This window comes from Petaurus breviceps, unplaced genomic scaffold (genome assembly GCF_028583685.1).
Source record: "Petaurus breviceps papuanus isolate PSGF00001 unplaced genomic scaffold, PetGlider_PUasm1.0 90925, whole genome shotgun sequence".
Classification (NCBI taxonomy): Eukaryota; Metazoa; Chordata; class Mammalia; order Diprotodontia; family Petauridae; genus Petaurus; species Petaurus breviceps.
Genome location: NW_027187380.1, coordinates 7742381 through 7764698, shown reverse-complemented (window position 1 = coordinate 7764698; position 22318 = coordinate 7742381). Strand labels below are relative to the sequence as shown.

General features: G+C 37.0%; 2 protein-coding genes across 2 annotated transcripts in view; both read right to left on the bottom strand.

The window, feature by feature from the left end:
• Positions 1–17336, bottom strand: part of METTL2A (methyltransferase 2A, tRNA N3-cytidine) — a 393599-nt gene extending 376263 nt beyond the window's left edge. Inside the window, exon 1 of the mRNA XM_069076225.1 lies at positions 17333–17336. The gene's annotated coding sequence lies outside the window, so the exon portion shown is untranslated. The remainder of the gene's footprint in view (positions 1–17332) is intronic.
• The window catches only part of LOC138152763 (EF-hand calcium-binding domain-containing protein 13-like), a 98045-nt gene that overhangs the window by 53847 nt on the left and 21880 nt on the right, over positions 1–22318 (bottom strand). Inside the window, exons 13-19 of the mRNA XM_069076850.1 lie at positions 17747–17815; positions 13942–14082; positions 13008–13079; positions 9856–9999; positions 8353–8424; positions 5444–5587; positions 4335–4406 (exon numbers count right to left, since the gene is read on the bottom strand). Of these exons, the coding sequence (XP_068932951.1) occupies positions 4335–4406; positions 5444–5587; positions 8353–8424; positions 9856–9999; positions 13008–13079; positions 13942–14082; positions 17747–17815 (714 nt within the window). The remainder of the gene's footprint in view (positions 1–4334; positions 4407–5443; positions 5588–8352; positions 8425–9855; positions 10000–13007; positions 13080–13941; positions 14083–17746; positions 17816–22318) is intronic.

Below are 22318 nucleotides of genomic sequence, written 5' to 3'. Positions count from 1 at the left end.
AGTGGAATGCAGTCCAGCTCAGGCTATGCCTTAGAAAGACAGCAATGGGCCTTGGGGAGCAACTGACTCAGTGGAGGTGGCTTCCAGAGCTCTCAGTCTGCTGACAGTAATGGTTAGAATGGAATTATGGGGTCCCTTTGCTGGCACTGGAATTAGGAATCTGTTTCACTGACCATGCACAATGCCAGTGCAAGGAGCACTTGCACACTAGAGCCTGTGCCCACAGGGAAGTAGGGACCTTGGTCATAGTTCCAGGGTATAAAAGAGTACTTGTGGTGACTTACACACAGGCCAGCAGAACAGTGATCATATCTCTCCTTAGGTCATACCACTTTGGAAAAACCAAAAATTTATAAACCCCCAAAACTAACTCTGAAAACAGCAGCATGAAAAATCTCAAGTTTGGGACAGTGCCCCCTCACCCCAGGAGCACAGCCCAACTTTAACTGTCAAGAAATGGTTGGAAAAAATGAGCAAACAACAAAAAAGAACTTGGCCACAGAAAGTTATTACGGTGACAGGGAAGATCAAAACACAAACCCAGAAGAAGACAAGAAAATCAAACAAGTTATATGCAAAGCCTGAAAGAAAAATGTGAATTGGTCTCAGGCCCAAAATAAGAATTCCTGGAAGAACTCAAAAAGGATTTTTAAAAATCAAATAAAAGATGTAGGAAAAAACTGGGGAAAGAAATGAGTGATACAATAAAATCATGAAAACAGAGTCAATAGCTTGGTAAAAGAGGCACAAAAAGTGCTGAAGAAAATAACACCTAAAAAAAAATTTGAATAGGCCAAATGGTAAAAGAGGCACAAAAATCCAATGAGAAGAATGCATTGAAAAGCAGAATTGACCAAATTGGAAAAGATATACAAAAATCCACTGAAGAACAGAACTTTTTTCCACTTAATAGTATTTTATTTTTTCCAATTACATGTAAAGATAATTTTAAATATTCACTTATATAAGATTTTTAGTTCCAAATTTTTCTCCCTCCTTCCCCTCCCCAAGACAATATAGGTTATAGGTTATACATGTACAGTATAGGTTATATATGTGCAATGATATTAATCATATTTCCACATTAGTCATATTGTGAAAGAATCAGAACAAAAGGGGAAAATTATGAGAAAGAAAAAAATGTGAAAATAATATGTTTTGACCTGCATTTAGACTCCATAGTTCTTTCTCTAGATGTGGAGAGCATTTTCCATCATGAATCTTTTGGAATTGTCTGGGATAATTTTATTGCTAAGCCTATCATAGTTGATCATCACACTATTGCTGTTACTGTGCACACATGGACAAAGAGGTACAAAAATTTAACTGAAGAAAAGAACTCCTTAAAAAGTTGATAAGGCCAAGTGGAAAAGGAAATACAAAAGCTCACTAAAAAAAATCCTTAAAAATTGGAATTGGGCAAGTGGAAATTAATGACTCCATGATATATTAGAAAAAAAAATCAAATCAAATCAAAAGAATGAAAAAATAGAAGAAAATGTAAAATATCTCACTGGAAAAACAACTTATCTGGAAAAGAGATCGAGGAGAAATAATTTAAGAATTATTTGACTACCCAGAAGTCATAATCAAATAAATAGCCTAGAAATCATCTTTTAAAAGAAATTATCACTGTCATGATATTCAAGAAACAGAGGGTAAAATAGAAATTGACTCCACTGATTACTTCCTGAAAGAGATTCCAAAATGAAAATTCCCTAGAATACTAGAATCAAATTCCAGACCTCCCAGATCATGGATAAAATGCAGCTAACAGTCAAAAATAAAGAATTCAAGTATTGTGGAGCCACAGTCAAGATAACACAAGATTTAGTAGCTTCTATATTAAAAGATTATAACACTTGAAAAATTATATTCCAGAGGACAAAGGAGCTAGAATTACAACCAAGAATTGCCTACTCAGCAAAACTGAGAATAATCTTTCAGAGGAAAAGATAAATATTTAATGAAATGGAGGGTTTTCAAGCATTTCTGATGAAAAGATCAAAGCTGAATAAAATATTTGACCTTTTTTTAATTTTTTTTTGCTTTTTGGAGGGCAATTGGGGTTAAGTAACTTGCCCAAGGTCACACAGCTAATTTGTGTGTGTGTGTGTGTGTGTGTGTGTTAAGTATCTGAGGCCACATTTGAACTCAGGTCCTCCTGACTCCAGGGCCAGTGTTCTATTCATTGTGCCACCTAGCCGCCCCAAAATATTTGACTTTCAAACTCAAGAGAAGCATAAACATAAACATTTCCTACAAGAAAGAGAAATCATAAGAGATTCAATAAGGTTACATTGTTTACATTCCTACTTGAGAAGATGATACTTGTAACTCCTAAGAACTTTATCATTATTAGGGCAACAAGAAGGAGTATACATAGACAAAGAGTGTGGGTCTGAGTTGACTATGATGGGATAATATCTAAAAAAAATAAAATTAAGGAAAGAGTGAGAAAGGGATGCACTGGGAGAAGGGAAAGGTATAATGGGGAAAATTATCTCACATAAAAGAGGCACTAAAGAGCTTTTACACTGGAGGGGAAGATGGGACAGTGGCAGACAATGTTTAAATCTTCCTTTAATTGGAATTGGCTCAAATAGGGAATAATTTACAAACTTAGGTATAGAAATCTATTTTACCCTACAGGGAAGTAGGAAGGAAAAGAGATAAGAGAAGCAGGGAGGGGCTAATACAATAGAGGGAAGATTAGGGGAGGCAGTGACCAGAAGCAAAACATTTCTGAAGAGGAATCCAGTGAAAGGAGAGAGAGAGTTAAGGATAAACAGGAGAAAATATGATGGAGGAAAATACACAGTGATCATAACTGTGAAAAAAATTTACAGCAAGTTTCTCTGATAAAGGTTATCATTTCTCAAATATATAGAGAAATGAATCAAATTTATAAGAATACAAGTTATTCCCCAATTGATAAATGGTCAAAAGGAGTGTCTAAAGGAATGCCTAAAAACTCAGTAAGGTCTCATTTCTCATATATGTAGAGGACTGAATCAAATTTATAAGAATACAAATTATTCCCCAATTGATAAATGGTCAAAGGATATGAAGGTAGTTTTCAGAAGAAGAAACCAAAGCTATTTGTAGTCATATGAAAAAATACTCTAAATTATGACTGATTGGAGAAATGCAAATTAGAACAAACTCTGAGGTATCAACTTACACCTATCAGATCGGCTAATATGACAGAAAAGAAAAATGACAAATGTTGGAGGATATGTGGGAAAACTGGGACATTAAAAGAACTGTTGGTAGAGTTGTGAACTGGAGAGAATTTGGAACTATACCCAAAGGACCATAAAAGCATGCATACCCTTTGACCCAGCAATACCATGTATCCCAAAACGATTTTTTAAAAAGGGAAAAAGACTTACATGTACAAAAATATTTGTAGCACTTCATTTTGTGATGGCAAAGAAATGGAAATTAAGGGGCTGCTCATCAGTTGAGGAATGGCTGAACAATGGCTAAGGTATTGTGATTATAATACATATAATATATATGATTGTTCTATAAGAAATGAAAAGTAAGATACTTCCAGAAAAAAACTCAAAAGATTTACATGAACTGATGCAAAGTGAAGAAGAAACAGGAGAACAGCATACATAGTAACAGCAATATTGTACCATGATCAACTATGAATGACAGCTAATTCTCAGCAATACAAAGATTCAAGATAATTCCAAAGGACTTATGAAGAAAAATATTATCCACCTCCAAAGAAAGAACAAGTGCAAATCAAAGTTTACTTTAAAAAAACACTTTATTTTTCTTAGATTTTTTTTATCTTTTCTTTCACAACATGACAAATATGAAAATTTTTTTGCATGACTACACATAAATAACCTATATCAAATTGTTTGCCTTTTCAATGAGGAGGGAATGTAGGGAGGAAAGTAGAGAATTTGGATTTCAGCATTTTAAAAACAAATGTAAATATTGTTTTTACATGTAATTAGAAAAAATAAAATATTTTTTAAAAAATCAACAACAACAACAAAAATGACCCTTGAATGGTATGGTCCCTCCTTGAAGGCTAATAACACATCTTATAAATATTTTTGTGACCCACAACACTTATCAAAGTACCTAACACTTAGTAGCCACACCATAAACATTCACTAATTGAATGATTAAATATGTAAAACTTTACCACTAAAATATAGAAAGTGTAGCAGGGAGTCTGGAATGTTATATTTGCTATTGTCAAAATTCAGAAAAAGGTAGTGTCTAGAAATTCAGTAAAAAAAAATGTGTGTGTATGATAATAATATAAGAATTTATGTAGTAATAGGGTTTTTCTCAATACTCACGTTCACTCTTTTTTTTGTTTTGGGTCTCAACCAATTTATTGATAGCATCCTTAAATTGCACCTTTCCGTCTTCTGCCAAAGAGGAAACAAACATTTTAAATATTCCAGTAACAAGATAAGTGGATTATACAAAGCTAAACCTCCAATGTACAAGGCAAAGTGGAAACTGATAGCTGATAAATTACCAGCCTGCTATTTTATATTTTGTCCAGCCTATCATTCCCCAAGCTAAAAATCTGTCTCAGATATCGATTTAAGAATTACTCTCTTCTATCCCTTTGGCTTTTAGTGTTTTTAAAGCTTACTTATAAATAAATACTTTCATTAGGGCTAATTTCAAAAGTATAATGTGTATGGTGTACAATCTGGAAGTACAATAGGGAGTAGATCTATAATTTCATTGGTATAGAGAGAATTCCCAGAACAGTCACAAGCTAAACTTCAACTTCACATGGCAAATCATAAACAGGGGCTTAAAATGAGAGAAAGAAAGTGAAAGAATCAGTCATTAGGGTATAGGCTGCATAATGAGAAAAGGAGTGTGCAGCTACTTTAATTAGACATGACTAATGTTGATACCATGCTTTTTCTTTCACGGTCTTCTTTTTCTTCATAAAAGAGACACATAAAATAAAGGATAGATTATAAGGATATATGACAGAAAGGAAAACACAATTAATGATCATAACCATGAATAGGAATGAGAATGAACTCACATTTACCAATGTGGGAGAGTAGCGAAATAAACTAAAAAGCAGATATATCCAATGATATATTGTTTACAAGAAATATAACTGAAGTATGAATATTCATAGAGGATTAAAACGGAAGGGTCCTCTGTCAGGTGAATGAAACCACATTAGTTCCATGTCCTCTCAGACCTTAATGGAGATAGTCAAGGACCCTGAGACCAAAGAGCCATTGGAATAGCAGTATGTCCCCAACCTCATTAGTTTTAGCTTGACCTATGTAGTTCCATGTACCTTGCTGTACAGTGGGCATTGTAATAGTCTTCAGGTGCTGACTCCTTCAAGTTCCATCTTTTCACATTATCTCAGTGAAAGAATCTAGTGTTCATTATTTCTTTTTCTCAGCCTTACAGTACTCACCAGCAGGCTCAACAGATTTCAGTGTTTCTTGAATATCTTCATCAGTTAAATCAATTCCCAAGCTCTCCAGAGTACTTGGCAGATCCTCAACACAAACTTTCCCATCAGTAATATTGGAAATAACATTAGATGCATTTTGTATTCCTACAGATAAATAAAAATAAAAGTGTTCCGTTATTGAGTATGTGATTCCAAAGAAACAAATAACAACAAAAAGAGAAGACTGATTTGAGAGTTACAGAGGGTAGAAAAGGAAGTCCAAAATCTAGAAGCTTCCAAATTTTAACTAGTTGGATTTTTTTAATGCTAACCTAGGTCCTATGCTCCAGACTGCAGAAGCAGAGATAGAAGAGATCTCTAAGGTCATGTAGCTCAACACTCCCCGAAACTGCGGTTTAAAATGACTTGCTCAAGGAAGGTTACACAGTAAGTAGTAGATGTGGTATTTAAACTTAGGTTGTTTCTATCCTTTTTTTGCTTTTTTGTGCTTTTTGGAGGGGAGGGCAATTGGAGTTAAGTGACTTGCCCAAGGTCACACAGCTAGCAAGTGTTAAGTATCTGAGGCTGGATTTGAACTCAGTTCCTCCTGACTCCAGGACTGGTGCTCTATTCACTGCGCCACCTAGCCGCCCCTGTTTCTTTTAAAGGAAATACAAGTGCTATCAGCATTCTCTAAATTTTGGATATGGTTCCCAATATTTTACCCAGCTGTATGCTATTACAGAAGCTAAATGAAATCAATGAAAAATAAAAAAACCAAACTAAAACAACTGGAAATGGGGGACTTAAACGAACCAATGCCAAAGTCTGCATGTACGCTTGATTCCATCCTCTTCCACTTCTCTAGAAGATTGCTCCCACAATCATCCCTTCTCTTTCTCTAACCTTCAATTTCTTCCTATGTTCTGGCTGGTCCCTTACTTTCTTAAATATGCCAAAGTCTCCCTTCATACTGAAAAGACCCTTGTCAATAAATGAGTTCAGCAATGTTTCAAGATACAAGACACCCTTTTCCCTGTTTCCCCCATTGCATTCTTATAAACTACCAAAAAGAGACACTAAGAAAACATTGGGGTTTTTTTTTTTAACAAAACATGAACTAGCTGAGAACTATGTTACTCAAATATACGTGTGACTTGTATAAAAGATGACTATAAACTATTGACAGAAATAAAAATCTAAAACATTGAACAGATAAGTCAATATTCATGGAAAGACAAAATTAGCCTAATCAAAATGAATGTTTTCCCCGAATTAATTTGTAGATTTAATGAAAAACCAATCAAAATACCTGTGCTTTTCTTTATGGAACAAAAAAAAACTGACATGAGAAAAACAAACAGGAAAGACACTCTACAAAAACCTGAGGAAAGTAGGCTTACCCTCCCAGACTTTAAAATACATTACAAAATGATTATCATCAATATTCTCTGGTACCATGTTAAAAAAAAATTAGGAAAAGATAAATGGGGGAACATATTATCAAATACATATGCAAAAAATTTTGTGTAGACCTGATTACCCCCAGAAAACTGTAAGACTATGTTATAGGAGTTGCCCATTGTAGCAGCAAGCACCCCAAGCGTATCCTCAGGGTTTGCTGCCCATACAGGTTCTTAGATCTGCTTTGATAAAGGAAAGCAACTCAAAATGGGTTAACAAGCTTACTTTAATCAGTCAGACATATATCGTTTACCTTGTTCAGGGGAAAAAGGTCAGCACCCCGAACTTCAAAGTATACAGGCAGAATTATCAAGACAGAAACAGATCAAGTAGACAGATTTCCAAACTGTCCAACCATTACATCCATACCAAATCAGCATCTGGGTTTTTCAAAGCCGGGGGGGCCCTAGACAACGGCTTCCCAGAATACAGATCAAATCACAGAACACTTCTCAAAGTGAACCCCCAAAACAAAGCTACACATCAGGGCTTATATAGCCTTCTCCTGGCTCAGAGAATGTAACAACCTTATTGACCCACTGGCCAATCAAAAAGTATCTACTGAAAAACAAGCCTCCCACCCCAGGCTTCAGGTGCACTTTAGCCTAGGGGCAGGGAAGATCTTCCAAATTTGCATTCCCATTACACCCATCTACATTAGTAGAAGTATTTACTACACCAGACAACTAAACTTATGTTTTGGCTCATGTCTGGGCTTCTCAAAGAAGGTAGTAAAAAAGTACCTAATGAACAATTAGAACCTAAAGAACAAAGTACCTAATGAACAATTAGTGCCTAATGAACAAAAGTACCAATGAACAAATAATTCAGGTATGAAACAGGTATTTATTCCTTACATCCAAAAGAAAATCAAATACAAAAAGCTTTTACAAGCATGTATTAATAACAATTATAAGTAATTACTTTCTGAAACTAAAACCTCAGAAAATGTAGTTTAAGTAACAGATTCAGGTTAAAATATCTTAAATGTATATTTTTTTAATTTTGATCTAACAAACACCAATGGGCATTTTCCATATACAAAGCAAAACAGATAATGAGAGTTATATATGAAACCGTAGGTTTCTATTTTTATATCTTGTTTTTCTTTGTAAATATAGAATAATTTTGACATGTAGCTATCAAGTAAAAAGTTATAATATTTGATCTGTTACTCTTTATGAACTTGCTGTATTCTCTTCAGTTCATTTAAAAAAATTTTTTCAACCAAAGAAAATCTGCCTTCTTTCCCTCCCACCTTCTCCCAAACCCTTTGGGAATGAAAGAAAAACAAAACCCTTCTTACAAACATATATAGTCAAGCAAAATAAATTCCCCCACTGGCCATGTTAAAAATTTTTTTTAAAGGACTACAACATCAAGAAAAAAAGAGGCTGGTTCTTAAAAAGTAAAATGACTATCTTCATAAATTCCTAACGTTAGTGAAAAAGCGTATCGATACTCACGTTGAGTCTTTGCCAAGTTAAGGCTCTGAGTCACTTTCTCAACAACATCCTTAAAATCCACATTTTCTTCTTCTATAAAAAGAGGGGAAAGTCCTTAATTTAGAAATATACTCCAATAGCGAGACAAGGGTACCTTCAAACCTAGTTTTACATACTATATTGTTTTCTTTTTGGAGGGGGTAAGGTAGGGCAACTGAATTTAAGTGACTTGCCCAAGGTCACACAGCTAGTTTTATGTCAAGTGTCTGAGGTTGTATTTGAACTCAGGTCCTCCTGACTCCAGGACCAGTGCTCTTTTCACTGTGCCACCTAGCCACCTCTAGTTCTACATACTATTAGGGAAAGTGGAAGGTTAGATATGTTTTGGTGAACTGCCAACTTTCCAGCTTTTTTGTGCTAAGTAGACACCAGATAAAACTAAAAGGTGACCCAGAAGACAATTAACAACCACTCCCTCTACCTCCACCTTGGTTTTTAACTTTTTCAGAGGCACCAATTTAAATTCTGGAGCAGTGTTTCTAGATTCAGAAGCAGAAGGCACACACAGCAGAGATGTACAGTTTAGCATAAGAAAAACTTTCATTTGAAAAGCCACAAGAGGAATTTGACTCACAAATTGAAATCAAATAATGCCCCATACTTGTAATGGTCTCCTTAGCAACTCTGTCAATCAGAGAAGTGATTTTCTTTGATACAAAGGATGATTCATTGGTTCAATCAATCAACAAGCATTTATGTGCTATAAATGAATGAATGAATGAATGAATGAACTACGCTAAGCACTGTGGACACAAAGAGGAGCAGAAGACAGTCCCTGCCCACAAGGAGCTTCCGATCGAAAGGGAGGAACAACATATAAACGCATACAGCACATTTAAAGCAAGTTATATTCAGGAAAAAGAAAAATGGGAAATAACGGAGGGAAATTATTAGAATTAAGAGGGGTTAGGGAATGCTTCCAGTAAAAGATAGCATTTTGGTTGGAACTTAAAGGAAGCTAGGGAAGTCAGTAGTTAGAGCAGAGGAGAGAGCATTCCAAGCATCACATCAAAATCCATCTTTCTTAATGCTTCTAGCCATTTACTCCTAAAGATCCATCTGCTGGGGCCAAACAGAATGCGTATGAACACCGCCTTCCACAAAACAACATTTCAGGTGCTCACAAGCAGCTCTCAGGTTCTATCCCCATATCTTTTTATTTCCAAACTGAATTCCCTTCTATATTTTCAACCAATTCTCCAATGTTGCAATCTCCTTTTCGGGAAGTTGATGGGATGCCACTTGCACCTTAGTCTTCCCAACCTCTCTGATCCTTCAAATGGTTATTCTTTTACCATTCTACTTCCAGATGGGTAGATGTGGGATCCCGGAAAGAAATTCTATTGTCACAAACACACTACTAACACCACAAAATTCAACTTTGTGGGGAAGACTAAAATATTAGCAAATCATGAGAAATGATATAGGTTCTCAACGCATCTGACAAAAAGCTAAAGTACTTACCATCAGGCTGAATAGATCTGAGTGCTTCTTTCACCTTGCTCTCCTTCACCTCGATTCCTAAGCACTCCAGGGTGGGTTGCAGATCCTCAATATTAATTTTTCCATCACTGACATTGTTGACAACATTACAGATATTTTGAGTTTCTGTAAATACAAACAAACGGCAATATTATCAAATTGGTGTGTCTAATTATCATAGATTTAGAGCTAAAGGGAACCAGAGAAGTTCTCTAGTTCTCATTTTATTGATGAGGGACCAAGGCCCAGAGACCTTAAACAGCCTGTACAAGTTCAAAGAGATACCAATAACAGCTTCAGTGAAGTAGTTTCAGAAGTGAAAAATTCTACACGCCTCTCTATATCACTATTTTTAAAAATCTCATTGGTTTGAACAAGTGTAATGTAATGCCAAGGAAAGGCAACTTCCCAAGGTTCAGAATACCAGCATAGGTGCTCTCCATTTTATTCAGTGACAAACCAAGAACAGAGAAGGTCAAAACATGACATCATTCCAAAATACAGCATTTACTAAGTGTGATTAAATAACCTCCAAGTACTACCCCACCCCAGGACCTTCCATTCATTCAATCAATTACAAAGTCCCTGTTCTAAATACTACTCCACCCCTAGGCTGTACCTTCATTTAGTCCACCACAAAGCCCCTCTTCTCAAATGGAGATTAGTTTCCAATCATAAGTAAAGTACATTCATTTGTTCAATCACAGAGCACAAAAGTTCCCCACCCTTGGATCACAATTGAATCTACCCCAGAGTTACAACAAGCTTAAGCACAGCACTTAATACCCAAATGGAGGTCTTTTCTTCATCTTGACACAAGGCAAGTTCTCAGCAATCTTAGTTCCTGGGGAGACAAGGCTTAGCAAGGCCACAAGATACATTGCCAGTCCCTTCATTAATTCATCCTCTGTCTGTAGAACAGTCCTAGAACCCCTGAAAACATTAGCACAACCCTCTCCCAGGATTTCTGTAAACATACAACAAGAAAATCCTTCTTCAGGGCTTCTGAACCAACAGAAAGGTTCCCAGACCCCTGCAACAACAGCACTGTCCTTCACCAGTGGACAGTATTTACTCTGTCTGCAGGACAGTCTCCAGACCCCTGCAACAACAGCACTGTCCTTCACCAGTGGACAGTATTCACTCTGTCTGCAGGACAGTCTCAAGGCTTCTTAACCAAAAGCCAGGTTCCAGGACTTTTTCAACAAAAGGACTGTCTTTCACCAGTGGACAAATCTGGCAAAACAACATCAAAACAGACAGACAAAGTACCAGCAAAACAGCCATGTCTCCTCAGTCCTTGGCAGCTCCGGGGGCAGGTCTCAAAAGTCCAGGGCAATTCAAAGTAGCCCTCAGCAATCCTTCTCAGTCTCTCTCTCTGCCTCCACGAGGTGCTGCTTCCAAAAAGTTCTTCTGCCTCTCACTTGTCTCTCCAAATCTACGTCACCAGCTCCCAGTTCAGGACTTTCTTTTCACATCAACAAGTCCATCCCACAGGTGGGATTAACAAGCTCTGGGTTTTAACACAATCAGTTTGAAAACAAAGCCAATACAGGGGAATCTTTAATTGCCATTACTATCACAACAAGATACCAGGTTAATAAGACAAATCTTGTTATCATAGGTTATAATTCATGCCCCTCCCAGTCTTCTCCAGGGTTAGACTCATCATGGGCATATTTAAAGCGTAGACCTTCTTAGAAGTTTCTTTTTCTTAAAAACGGTTGATTAATAATCAACCCCAGGGCACAGACTATTTCATTTTGTCTTTGTTATCCCCAGTACCTAACACAGTACCTGACACATAAATGCTTAGAAATGACTGTTAAACTGAAATGAAGAGTAGTTCAGTTTATGACAGAATCACAGAATCTCAGAATTGGATTTTGGAGACCATCTAGTTTAATCTATTCCTAAACAAGAAATAATCCAGTGCTTGCATCTCAGGATGTCTACAATAGCCTGCCCTTACAGTCCCCCATCTTCTACAATCATCTCACAAGCAGTCATCTTCGCTCAAAGTCCTCCAGCAAAGAGGAGCCCAAGCCCAACACTTTCTGAGGCAACCCACTCCACCTTGGGACAGTTTTAATTATTAGGAAATTTTTCCTTATTGATGGATTCTGATTTACTTGCCCTCATCCTAACCTATGTCCCTGAATAGGCACCTAAGCCCCTAGGGAGTAGGGGCTCACTAATGGAATTCCTGGACAAAATTCGCCCATCTGTCATGAACCAATTCATTCCTTTCTCCCTTTCTAATCCATTCCAGCTCACAGAAATCTCTGCTTATTCATTAGGATACTACTGGGTGGCTAATCTTGTTCTCCCTCAAAATAGCTCATACATTATTGTCTTCTATGTTTATTTAATTTGTGTCTTTTTAGTTAATTCATATAGGCCTGCATCCTTCCCTCCTCCTAGAAATTACTTTGTATATCTTCTATATTTGCTTATTTGTGTATATATTTCTTCCACTCAAGAGAAGATAAGTTCTTTGAGGGTAGAGACTCTTATTTTGTCTTTGTATCCCCAGAATCTAGAACAGTGCCTATTACATAGTAAATGCTTAATAAATAATTACTGAAATGAACATGAACACAAACTGTCCATGGAAGTCCAGAACCATGTCTTACATTCATTTATATGGTGCTTTAAATTCTGCAAGATGCTTTACATATGCTACTTCATTTGATTTTCATAACAACTCTGGGAGATAGATGCTATTTTCCCCATTTTGCAGATGACGAAATGGAAGCTGTAAGAGGTAAAGGATCATACCACTGATGAATGTCTGCAGCAGGATTTGAGCTTGTATTCTGTATTACAAATCCAAAGCTCTTTCCACTGAACTCCCTAGCTGTATACCCCCCCCCAAAGAACCTGCAAGTACAAAGTACAAAATTTCAACACCAAAAGCAGCAAAGGGTTTGATATTTTTGGTTTACTATTAAAGATAATACATATAATTATACAAAAGCTGGAATGGAGACAACAGGGATAGATAGAAACTCAGTGTTGTTTGTCTTCTTAAAAATGTTTTTAATTTTTTTAATTTAACTTTTAAAAAATTCCTACCTATAAAATATCTTAACAAATACATCAATAAAGGAAGAAGCTTTGTTCATACATACGTTGGATCTTGGGAGATAGTTTAGATATGGGTACTTTCTGGACAAAATCCTCGAGCACAACCCTTCCTTTTCCTAAAGTGGGAGAAAAACACAATCCAATTTGGACAAATTTCAATGTGCATTTAATTTACTGGAGTACAATCTATTGATATACCACATCAATTATGTCAATAATTCCTGTGACAACCAATGAATTCCATAGGAGAATCAAATGAGCATTCTCATTTCGGAAGGGGAAAGACCCAAGTCAGAACAAAAGCAATCTCCTTAAAACACCTGAAAGATTTGTATTGGTTCTAAGAGCTCCCCTAATGTTCCTTGGGCTTGTAAAACCCACTAAGATGTCCAACAAACTAGAGAGACTGCTGAGAAATAAGTAATCTCAAATTAACCAGCTCACCAGTAGGTAGAGTAAAAAAAGGGAGATTCTATGAAGCAGCTGCTTTTATGTAAAGCCAGCATGAAATGCTTACTAGCCCACCAGCATAGAACAAAAGACATAGAAAATCTCTGTAAGCCAAGTATATTGAGGAATCAATGCCAGGGTGAAGAACCCAAGACCCTCATAATAATGGAACCCAGAAAGGAATAGATTGAGTTGAGAATAACTGATGCAAGTTCGTGTCTTATATTAAAACAAAAGGGGTTATTTCTGGGAAGTTGGTAGAATGTCAGCCTTTCCTTCTCCTTTTTCCTCCTCCCCATCCCCACCCTATTAGCCAAATGCCTCACCTTCTATTCTTCCAAACTTCTTTACAGAAAAGAAAAAAAAAACAAGTACTTCGGAAGACAAGGTCACTACCAGTCACCCTATCTACTTCAAAATTTTTGACTGTCCTAGAACTGATTGAAATTTTGTTTATAGAACTAGAAAGAAATCTACATCCTTTCACATGTTAAGAAAAATAACCTGATAGGTAGTAGAAGTACTCACCATCAATCTCAGCAGATTTCAATGTTTCTTGAATTTCTTCTTTGCCTGTACTGGCCCCAAGACACTTCAGGACAGCTGTAAGATCACTAACACTGACTTTTCCATCTTTGATCTTGGTGACAGAGAGGGATTCCTCTAGACCTATATATACAAATCAAAATGAAAAGCTGAGTTAAAGGAATATAAAGCCTTATTTGGGGAAGAAATTTTCTTGAGCAAGGATTCTTCAGCTAGGGACCGCACTGAAAGAATCTATATGCATTTTCTTGTTATCATTAAAACAACAACAACATCAACAAATCCAACCCTGAATGTATTCGTATCACAGGATCATAGATTTAAAGCCAAAAGGGCCCTTGGAGATCACCTAGTCCAAAGCTTTTATTTTATGGATGAGAAAACAGAGGATCAGAGAGATTAAGTAATTTGCCCATGGTCACAAAGGTCATAACTGTGGTAGAAGTGGGATTGGAACCCAATCCCGAATTCCTTCCACTCATTAAGATAATAACTTATCTATGATTTAGTAGATAATTCCTAGGGAATTTCCTGAGGAACCTAGAGGTTATGTCACTTGCCAGGGTCACAAAGCTAATCTATTTGAGAAGCATCAGAGCCAATACTAGATTTCAGATCTTCCTCACACTAAGCCACTCAGCTATCTGTTCCTATACCCTGGGTTCCTTCCACTGTGCCTTCTGGAATTCCTGTTCTACAACTGTAAAATTTCCATTTATTTTAGACATCTTACTATCACATTCCTCTCTCCTGGCGTTCCCTGAGGTCTGACTCAAAATAACACTGAATTTCTTTTCCAGTGGTAGTTGAACCATCTCTCATACCCCTGCTCCCCACTCTCCATCACTCTACCATCATCACTTAGCAACCTCTCCTTCTTTGAGGTTGACTCTACCCAAATTTATCACTCAGCCCAGATCCTCCTCACTATTATCTACTAATCCTCCAAGTCATTAAGCCCAGCTTCTTCATTGAATTCAACACCTGATTCATGGTCTCCCTCTGCCTACCTCAGTTTCTGCCCTCATACTAAGTGACTTCAGTAAATATTCTAAACTCCCAATTAGCGGGTTAAGGAATCTTGTCAGTTGTCATGACCTAGTCCTTTTCCCCACTTCACCTACAAACATGATGGTCAATCTTGCTATCACTCAAAAGTGTTCCACTTTCACATTCAAGAGATCTGAAGTTTCTTTATCCAACCTCCTATGTTTCCATCTCTTCTCAATTGTGCCTTACACCTCTCTAAGCCTATTCTTCATCCTCATTGTGATCTCTAATTCCTCTATTCTCAGTAATTGTCCAAGGCTATCAACCCTGATCTGATTACTTTCTCTTCCCTTCAAACTTTTAGTGAACTATTTCAGTTCTACACAAGAATCCTAGGGTTCCTTTATCCTATCTCTATTCTCGCCTTGCTAAGCCCACAACCCTGCATGACTTCAAGCACCCATCTCCTCAGAGCCTATTCATGTGCTGCTGAATGCAGCAGGAAAAAATCAGTCAACCACACTAACTAGAACCACAACAAATTTGTCATCTAGTGTCAATTTGGCCCTCAATGCATCAAGGCAAGCATTTTACTCCTCTCCAATTTATTCTCAATTCTACTTCCTATATGGCTATTTTAAAACCTTCTCTTCTCTCCTCTAGACTCCCACTGCACTCTCTCCATGCTAATTTAGCTATGATCATTGCCTCATATTTTATTGAGAAAATTATCCTCTGCATCTCATAATCTTCTTCATTTTCAACACGATAACATCATCCTCCACTATTTCCTCCTTTACCCCAGTCTCTGATGAAGAGGTAACCCTTCTCCTCTGACATGACCAATTTTTTGCATACATCCTTAATCATTAACCATCCCTTCCCATCTTCTTCAGAAGATTGCCTCTGCTATAATGCTCCTCCTACAATCGTTAATTTCTCCCTATCTACTATTTTCCCCCAGCTATATACCAACAAGCTCAAATTCACCATCCTTAAAAATTCCTTATTAGAGTCTACCACACCTGCTAGCTATAATATTATACCTCATCCCTTTCTTAGCCAAACATCTTGAAAAAAATAGCTGTCTCTATTCAGTGTCTCCATTTCCTCTCCTTTTCTAAATAGTCTGACTTAGAACTTTATCACTTAACTGAAACTCTTCTCTCCAAAGTTACTAATGCTATCTTAGCTGTCAAATCCAATGACCCTTTCTCAATCTTCTCTGGGTTTTCATGAAACTGCTCTCTCTTGGTTCTCCTCCTGTCTGTCTAATGGCTACTTTTTAGTCTCATTTGATGGATAATAGCTCACATCATCATACTAATTGTAGATGTAACTCATGGCTCTGTCTGGGTCCTTTTCTCTTTTCACTCTACACTCTCTCACTTGGTGACTTCATCAGCAACCATGGATTTAATTATCATCTCTATGCAGTTGAGTACGAGGTCTGTATATCTAGCTTTGGTCCCTTCTTCTGAGCTCTCATCCCACATTACAAACTGCTTATTGAATATTTCAAACAGGATGTTCCAAAGGCATACACTCAACATGTTCAAAACAACCCATTAAATTATTTTTTTTCTTGGAGGGGGGAAGGTAAGGCAATTGGGATTAAGTGACTTGACCAAGGTTACACGGATAGTAAGTGTTATGTGTCTGAGGCCCAATTTGAACTCAGGTCCTCCTGACTCCAGGATCAGTGCTCTATTCACTGTGCCACCTAGCCACCCCAACTCATTAAATTCTTAATTAAAATCATCCCTATTCCCAAACTCTCCTCTTACTGTCTCAAGGGCACCACCATCCTTCTAATCAGTCACCTAGCTATGTTAATTCAGAGCCATCTTTAACAATTCATTCTTCTCTACTCCATATAGCCAATCAGTTACTAAATCTTGCCATTTCTAACTTTACAATATCTCTTATATCTGTCCACTTATTTCTATTTGCCTACCCTAGTTCAGTCCCCTGTCCCTTCTCACTTGGACTCATTTACAATAGTCTCTAATCTGATCTCTCTACTTTAAATCTCTCCTACTTCCAAAAATGATCTCTTAAAGCATGTCACCCATCCACTCCCAACCCCTAACACTCAAAAAACTTCAATGGGCCCCTGTTACCTCTCTTGGCTCAAATATAAGTTCATTTGATTAGCAGTAAAAGCTCTTCATAACCTGATCCCTTAGCCTGGGTTAAGGGAGTCAGGAAAAGTATTTCTCTTCAACAGAGTTACCCCTACGGCTTTGAGAGAATTTGAGTGTAACCAAGTAATGAAAATCTTCTTATGGAAACTTAGAAATGCCAGCATGAGGATAGGCTGCAGTGTCCACCCACTTACATGAGATAGAGGCACTACAACAGGGGTTATGTGAAAGACACACCCCATGTACCACCCATTATACTTGGTACCTACATCAGCAGTAGGACCTGGACAAGGGTGATCTTTTATATATTTCTGTATGCCTAACATACATCTAGCAAAGGATTTTTTATATAGTAGTAACAATATAATAATCAACTAACTGTATAAATAATAATGAACTCACATTTATTGAGTACTTCATGTCTTACAAAACCCCTTTCCTCACAACAGCCTTGTAATAAAAATGCCAAACCAAACCAAAATAGAAAAAATTATACTAAGAGTTTAAGCATTACCAGTTTGCTACTGTAAAAGGATTGAAGGTGGGAAGAACATAGCAGCAGAGAAGAAATTCATGTAAAAAGTTAAATTCCTTTCTCTTTCAAGTCAAAAAATACATACAAAAATGGGAAGATTCACATTCATACTCACGTTGGACCTTTTCTTTTTTCTCCTCGGTCAATTTATTGACAATATCTTTTAAATTCACCATGTCTTCTCCTGAAAAATGCAAAATGGGAGTATTTCAGATACTTAAGTGGGAAGACCAGTAGAACCCGTATAAGTAGGTGCACAAAATACAGGCCAGGGTGGAGGGAAGGATGGTAATGGTCTTTAAAAAAATTTGTTATTTATTTTTACAAAATTTAAAATTCATTTTAAAATTTAATTTTAAAATTTAAAATTCATTTAAAAATTTTTCAAGTTCTGCATTCTCTCCTTCCCTCTATCTCTTTCCTTACCCACTGTGAAGGTGAGAAATATGATATCAATTATACATGTGAAATCATGGAAAACATATTTCCATGTTAGCCATGTTGCAAACAGGAGGAGGAAAAAGAGGAGAAAGGAAGGAAGGAAGGAAGGAAGGAAGGAAGGAAGGAAGGAAGGAAGGAAGGAAGGAAGGAAGGAAGGAAGGAAGGAAGGAAGGAAGGAAGGAAGGAAAAAGGAGAGGAGAGGAAAAGAGAGGAGAGGACAGGAGAGGAGAGGAAAGGAATCAAGCTTCAATCTGTATTCACGCTCCATCAGTTATTTCTCTGGAGGTGGATATTTTTTTTATCATAAGTCCTTTGGAATTATCTTGGACCATTGTATTACTGAAAATAGTTAAGTCATTAACAGTTGATTATTGTACAATATTGCTGTTACTGTGTACAATGTTCTCCTGATTCTGTTCATTTCATTTTGCATCAGTTCATATAAATCTTCCCAGGTTTTTTCTGAAACCATTCTGCTTGCCATTTCTTATAATACAATAGTATTCCCAAAGGTATCTTGCTAAGTTTCAGTCATCAAAATTTACATTTTTTTGGGCAGAAAGGCACCCACAGGGATCCCTGTTTGGATATGGATTAAAAGATTTGTCTCTTGTGGAAGGAATTTCATGAATCAAGAGAGGAGATTGTAGAAGTTTTTATGGAGAAAAGAGCTTCTCAGTGCCTTGGAAATTACATTATTTTAATAACCAACCACTCTGCCCAAAGTACTTGGAAGTCTTTCAGTAACCTGAAATGGGATTGGTCTCATCCATCTTCTCTTCTGACACTGGAAGCCTAGAGCAACTTGAAGTTTGAAGAGAACTCAAAGAAGACTGAAGAGACAAGATCTCTACTGCTTTTAACATCTCCTTCCCACCCCTCACACAGAGGAGGACATTCATCTCCACCAATGAGAAGACATTTTCACACCAATGGGCTTTGGGACAGGAGTTATACCTTCTTTGTATACCTAGAACTTAGCACCATGCCTGGCACATAATAGGTGCTTAGTAAATATTTATTGAATGACTGACTGGAGATACAAAGACTGAAATGAAACAGGTCTTGCCTTCAGAGAGCTTGCATTCTTCAGGGGGATACAACATATATACAATATAATACAAAATAATTAGAGAGGAAGAAAAGGTTAATAACTGATGAATCTGTGAAAGTCAATTTGTTTTTATACCTGCTCTCTAATTCTTGATACAATAGGGAAATTTTATTAGTATATTTTTGTCCATAAAGAAGATAAAGATAATTTTTAAAATAACTTCGTTTTCACAATATTCCACAATTCAGATTATATAGCTGTATATTTACATGTGTACATTCATGTTTGTATATGCTATCATTTTCTCAATTTAAGAAATCTGGCATATTAAGTTTCTTCTATGGATTTGGACTATACCAGTTATTATATTTTGGGGTCTTTTGATGTTACACTTGGTTGAAGGGGTGGAAAGAAGAGGGGTGGCCCCCATGGTTAGAGCAATGGTCATGGAGTCACAAGGTCAAATCCAGCCTCAAACACTTACTGGCTATGTGACTTGGGGTAAGTAACTTTGTCTGCCTCAATTTCCTCTACGTTAAATTGGGGGAAAAACAGCACAAGGATTAAAGAAGATATTTGCAAAGCACTTGGCACAATGCTTAACATATAGTAGAACTCAATAAATACTTGTTCCTTTCTTGTTTCCCTTCTGCTTTTAATGCAGGCCCTATCTTCCTTAGCATGTACATGTCAAGCATTTAACAAAATCTTACCAACACATTAAACTGGAGATACCGATAAATGAGCAATAGAGATGATAATTCCTACTACCAGTGCCTTCCATTTAGTCATTAGAGAAAAAAAGTATATACTCAAGGGAGTATTGTGCCAACCACCTTCTTTAGTGTATGGTGCAAAGGAGGAAAAAACAGATAACAACATGGAGAGAGATCATAAACCTGGGAATGAAGCATTATATAATAGGGGGACATCTGCTATAACCCTCTCTGCAAAAAAGTAAAACAGCTGATAAACTGACTTTATATTCATTGAACTTTAACTCCTTGGTGGAGGAAAGGATAAAGGGAACTTCTTTTCTGGGTCATATTGTGACCAACGAAGAGGAACTTGTTCTACAAGTAAAAAATGGTAGGGACCCTAGGGGGGAAATGCCAATTACATTTTAGAATTTGTGATGAGGAAAAAGAAAGCTGGACATAGTCTGATACACACTGTACATTTGGGGGGAGGATATGGAAAGCTCAAAAAAAAAAAAAGAAATTCTCATGATACAAATAGTTTCTTTGAAGAAGACCAAGGAGAGTCATCAAAAAGAGTCTGATATGTATGTACAAGGAACTCATACTTGGGCTCATATTTTAAAATGACAGGAATAAAAGAAGGAAACAAGGTCAGTTAACCAAGGATGAATAATAATAATAAAAAAAAAGAATTCAGGTTTGGTGAGAAGACTATCAAGCACTCTGAATACCACAGTAAGTGGAGGCTGTTGAGGAATGCTAAGGATATAAATATGGGCTTATTTAGTCATGTTAGAGGAACTAAGGGAAAAAAGAGGATTTTGTATCTGTTCCTGGAAGATAATAGAGTACCATGGGAGTTTTTAAATGGTAAATCACCAGACAAGTTTGTTGAAGAAAAAAACAATATGGTGATAAACCATTTGTAGCTGGGGAAGGGAAGAAAGATAGGAGAGAGAGAGAGAGAGAGAGAGAGAGAGAGAGAGAGAGAGAGAGAGAAGTATATTTCAACTGCATAGTCCCTGCCCCCTTGCTCTCAAACATGCCTCTCAACCAACATTTGTAGGACTCTTGAATAAAGAAAAGTTCATAATATGTTAAAATACAGTTTGGATGAACTTAACCTACTCAAACTACTGTGTTCCTTCCTTGACTACTCACCTCAAGGATTGAAAGGTCTTCCTTGCTATGATAAGTATCTTAATCTTTGAATGTAAAAGAAGATACTATCCTTAGGTGGGTTGTTGTGGGGTTGGAGGGGGCTGGAGGGAGGTGGGGGGGCATACGTAGGGTGTGGGTCTATGTTGTACCTGTGTTTATGTGTGTCTGCATGGATTTGTCTAAATGTGGTTCATGGGAAGGCATATATAGATATCCACAGTCTTCTCTGCCCACCCTTCTATGAAGGGAACTTTGATTTCTTCCAGAGAAGAGCAGAAGATAGGGGTGGTGAGGTTGACCCTTCCTAGACTAGAATTATCTATTCAGCCCCTTAAATAGGTGAGATATACTGCTCCTTGCACTCACCTCCCTAATCTCCTCCTACTGTGGTAATGATATATAGGCCAGAGTTTACCAGAAATGAAAACTTAGCTCTTTTCAGGTTTTATACAACAACTGCAAGCAGCCCCAGGCTTATATAGCTGGCATACTTCTCTCTCAGATGCACATGACTATTACATGTTTTTCCTTCTTTATTGCTGATTTTCCTCCCTATTCTTTCACATAGGTATTTCCTTCTTGGTCAATATATGATTAATAATAACATATTATTATTTTTATTCTTTTAATATGTCATTGTTAAAATAATATAATCATATTATTATACTCCTCAGGGATTCTTCCCTCCATCCCAACTTCACTATCTTCCCTACTATACTAACAGTAGCTTCTCAATAAGCCAGTAGGGACATACTTATTTAAAGTGTCTCTAGAGACCAAACACAGTAGGAACCAATTTCTAGGAGTAGAATCCAAAAATGAAAGTGAGTGTCTAAAGCCTGAAGGAACCCAGATGTATAAGCACATAGAAACAAATACTTAATATGAACTAATGGTCTAGGTCAGAACAGAGGAGTTCTTTTTTGTTTTTGTTTGTTTGCTTGCTTTTTTTGAAGGGCCAATTGGAGTTAAGTGACTTGCCCAAGGTCACACAGCTAGTAAGTGTTAAGTGTCTGAGGCCAAATTTGAACTCAGGTCCTCCTGACTTCAGGGCTGGTGCTCTATTCACTGTGCCACCTAGCCACCCCAATAACAGAAGAGTTAACTTCTCCTTCAAGGAAGTAAAGAACTCTTGGCCTTCTGCCCCTCTCTTATCAGTCCTTTACCATTCCCCTTACAGAGGGAATAATTTGGACCCCTGAAAGATAAGGCCGTTGCCACGATCACCCAATGCTTACCAATGCCAACAGCCCCATTTTTGTGTGTCAGAAATATTGAATTTTCAGCCTTGTCACTAGAAAGAACACACATGCAATCAAAAAAATAATCT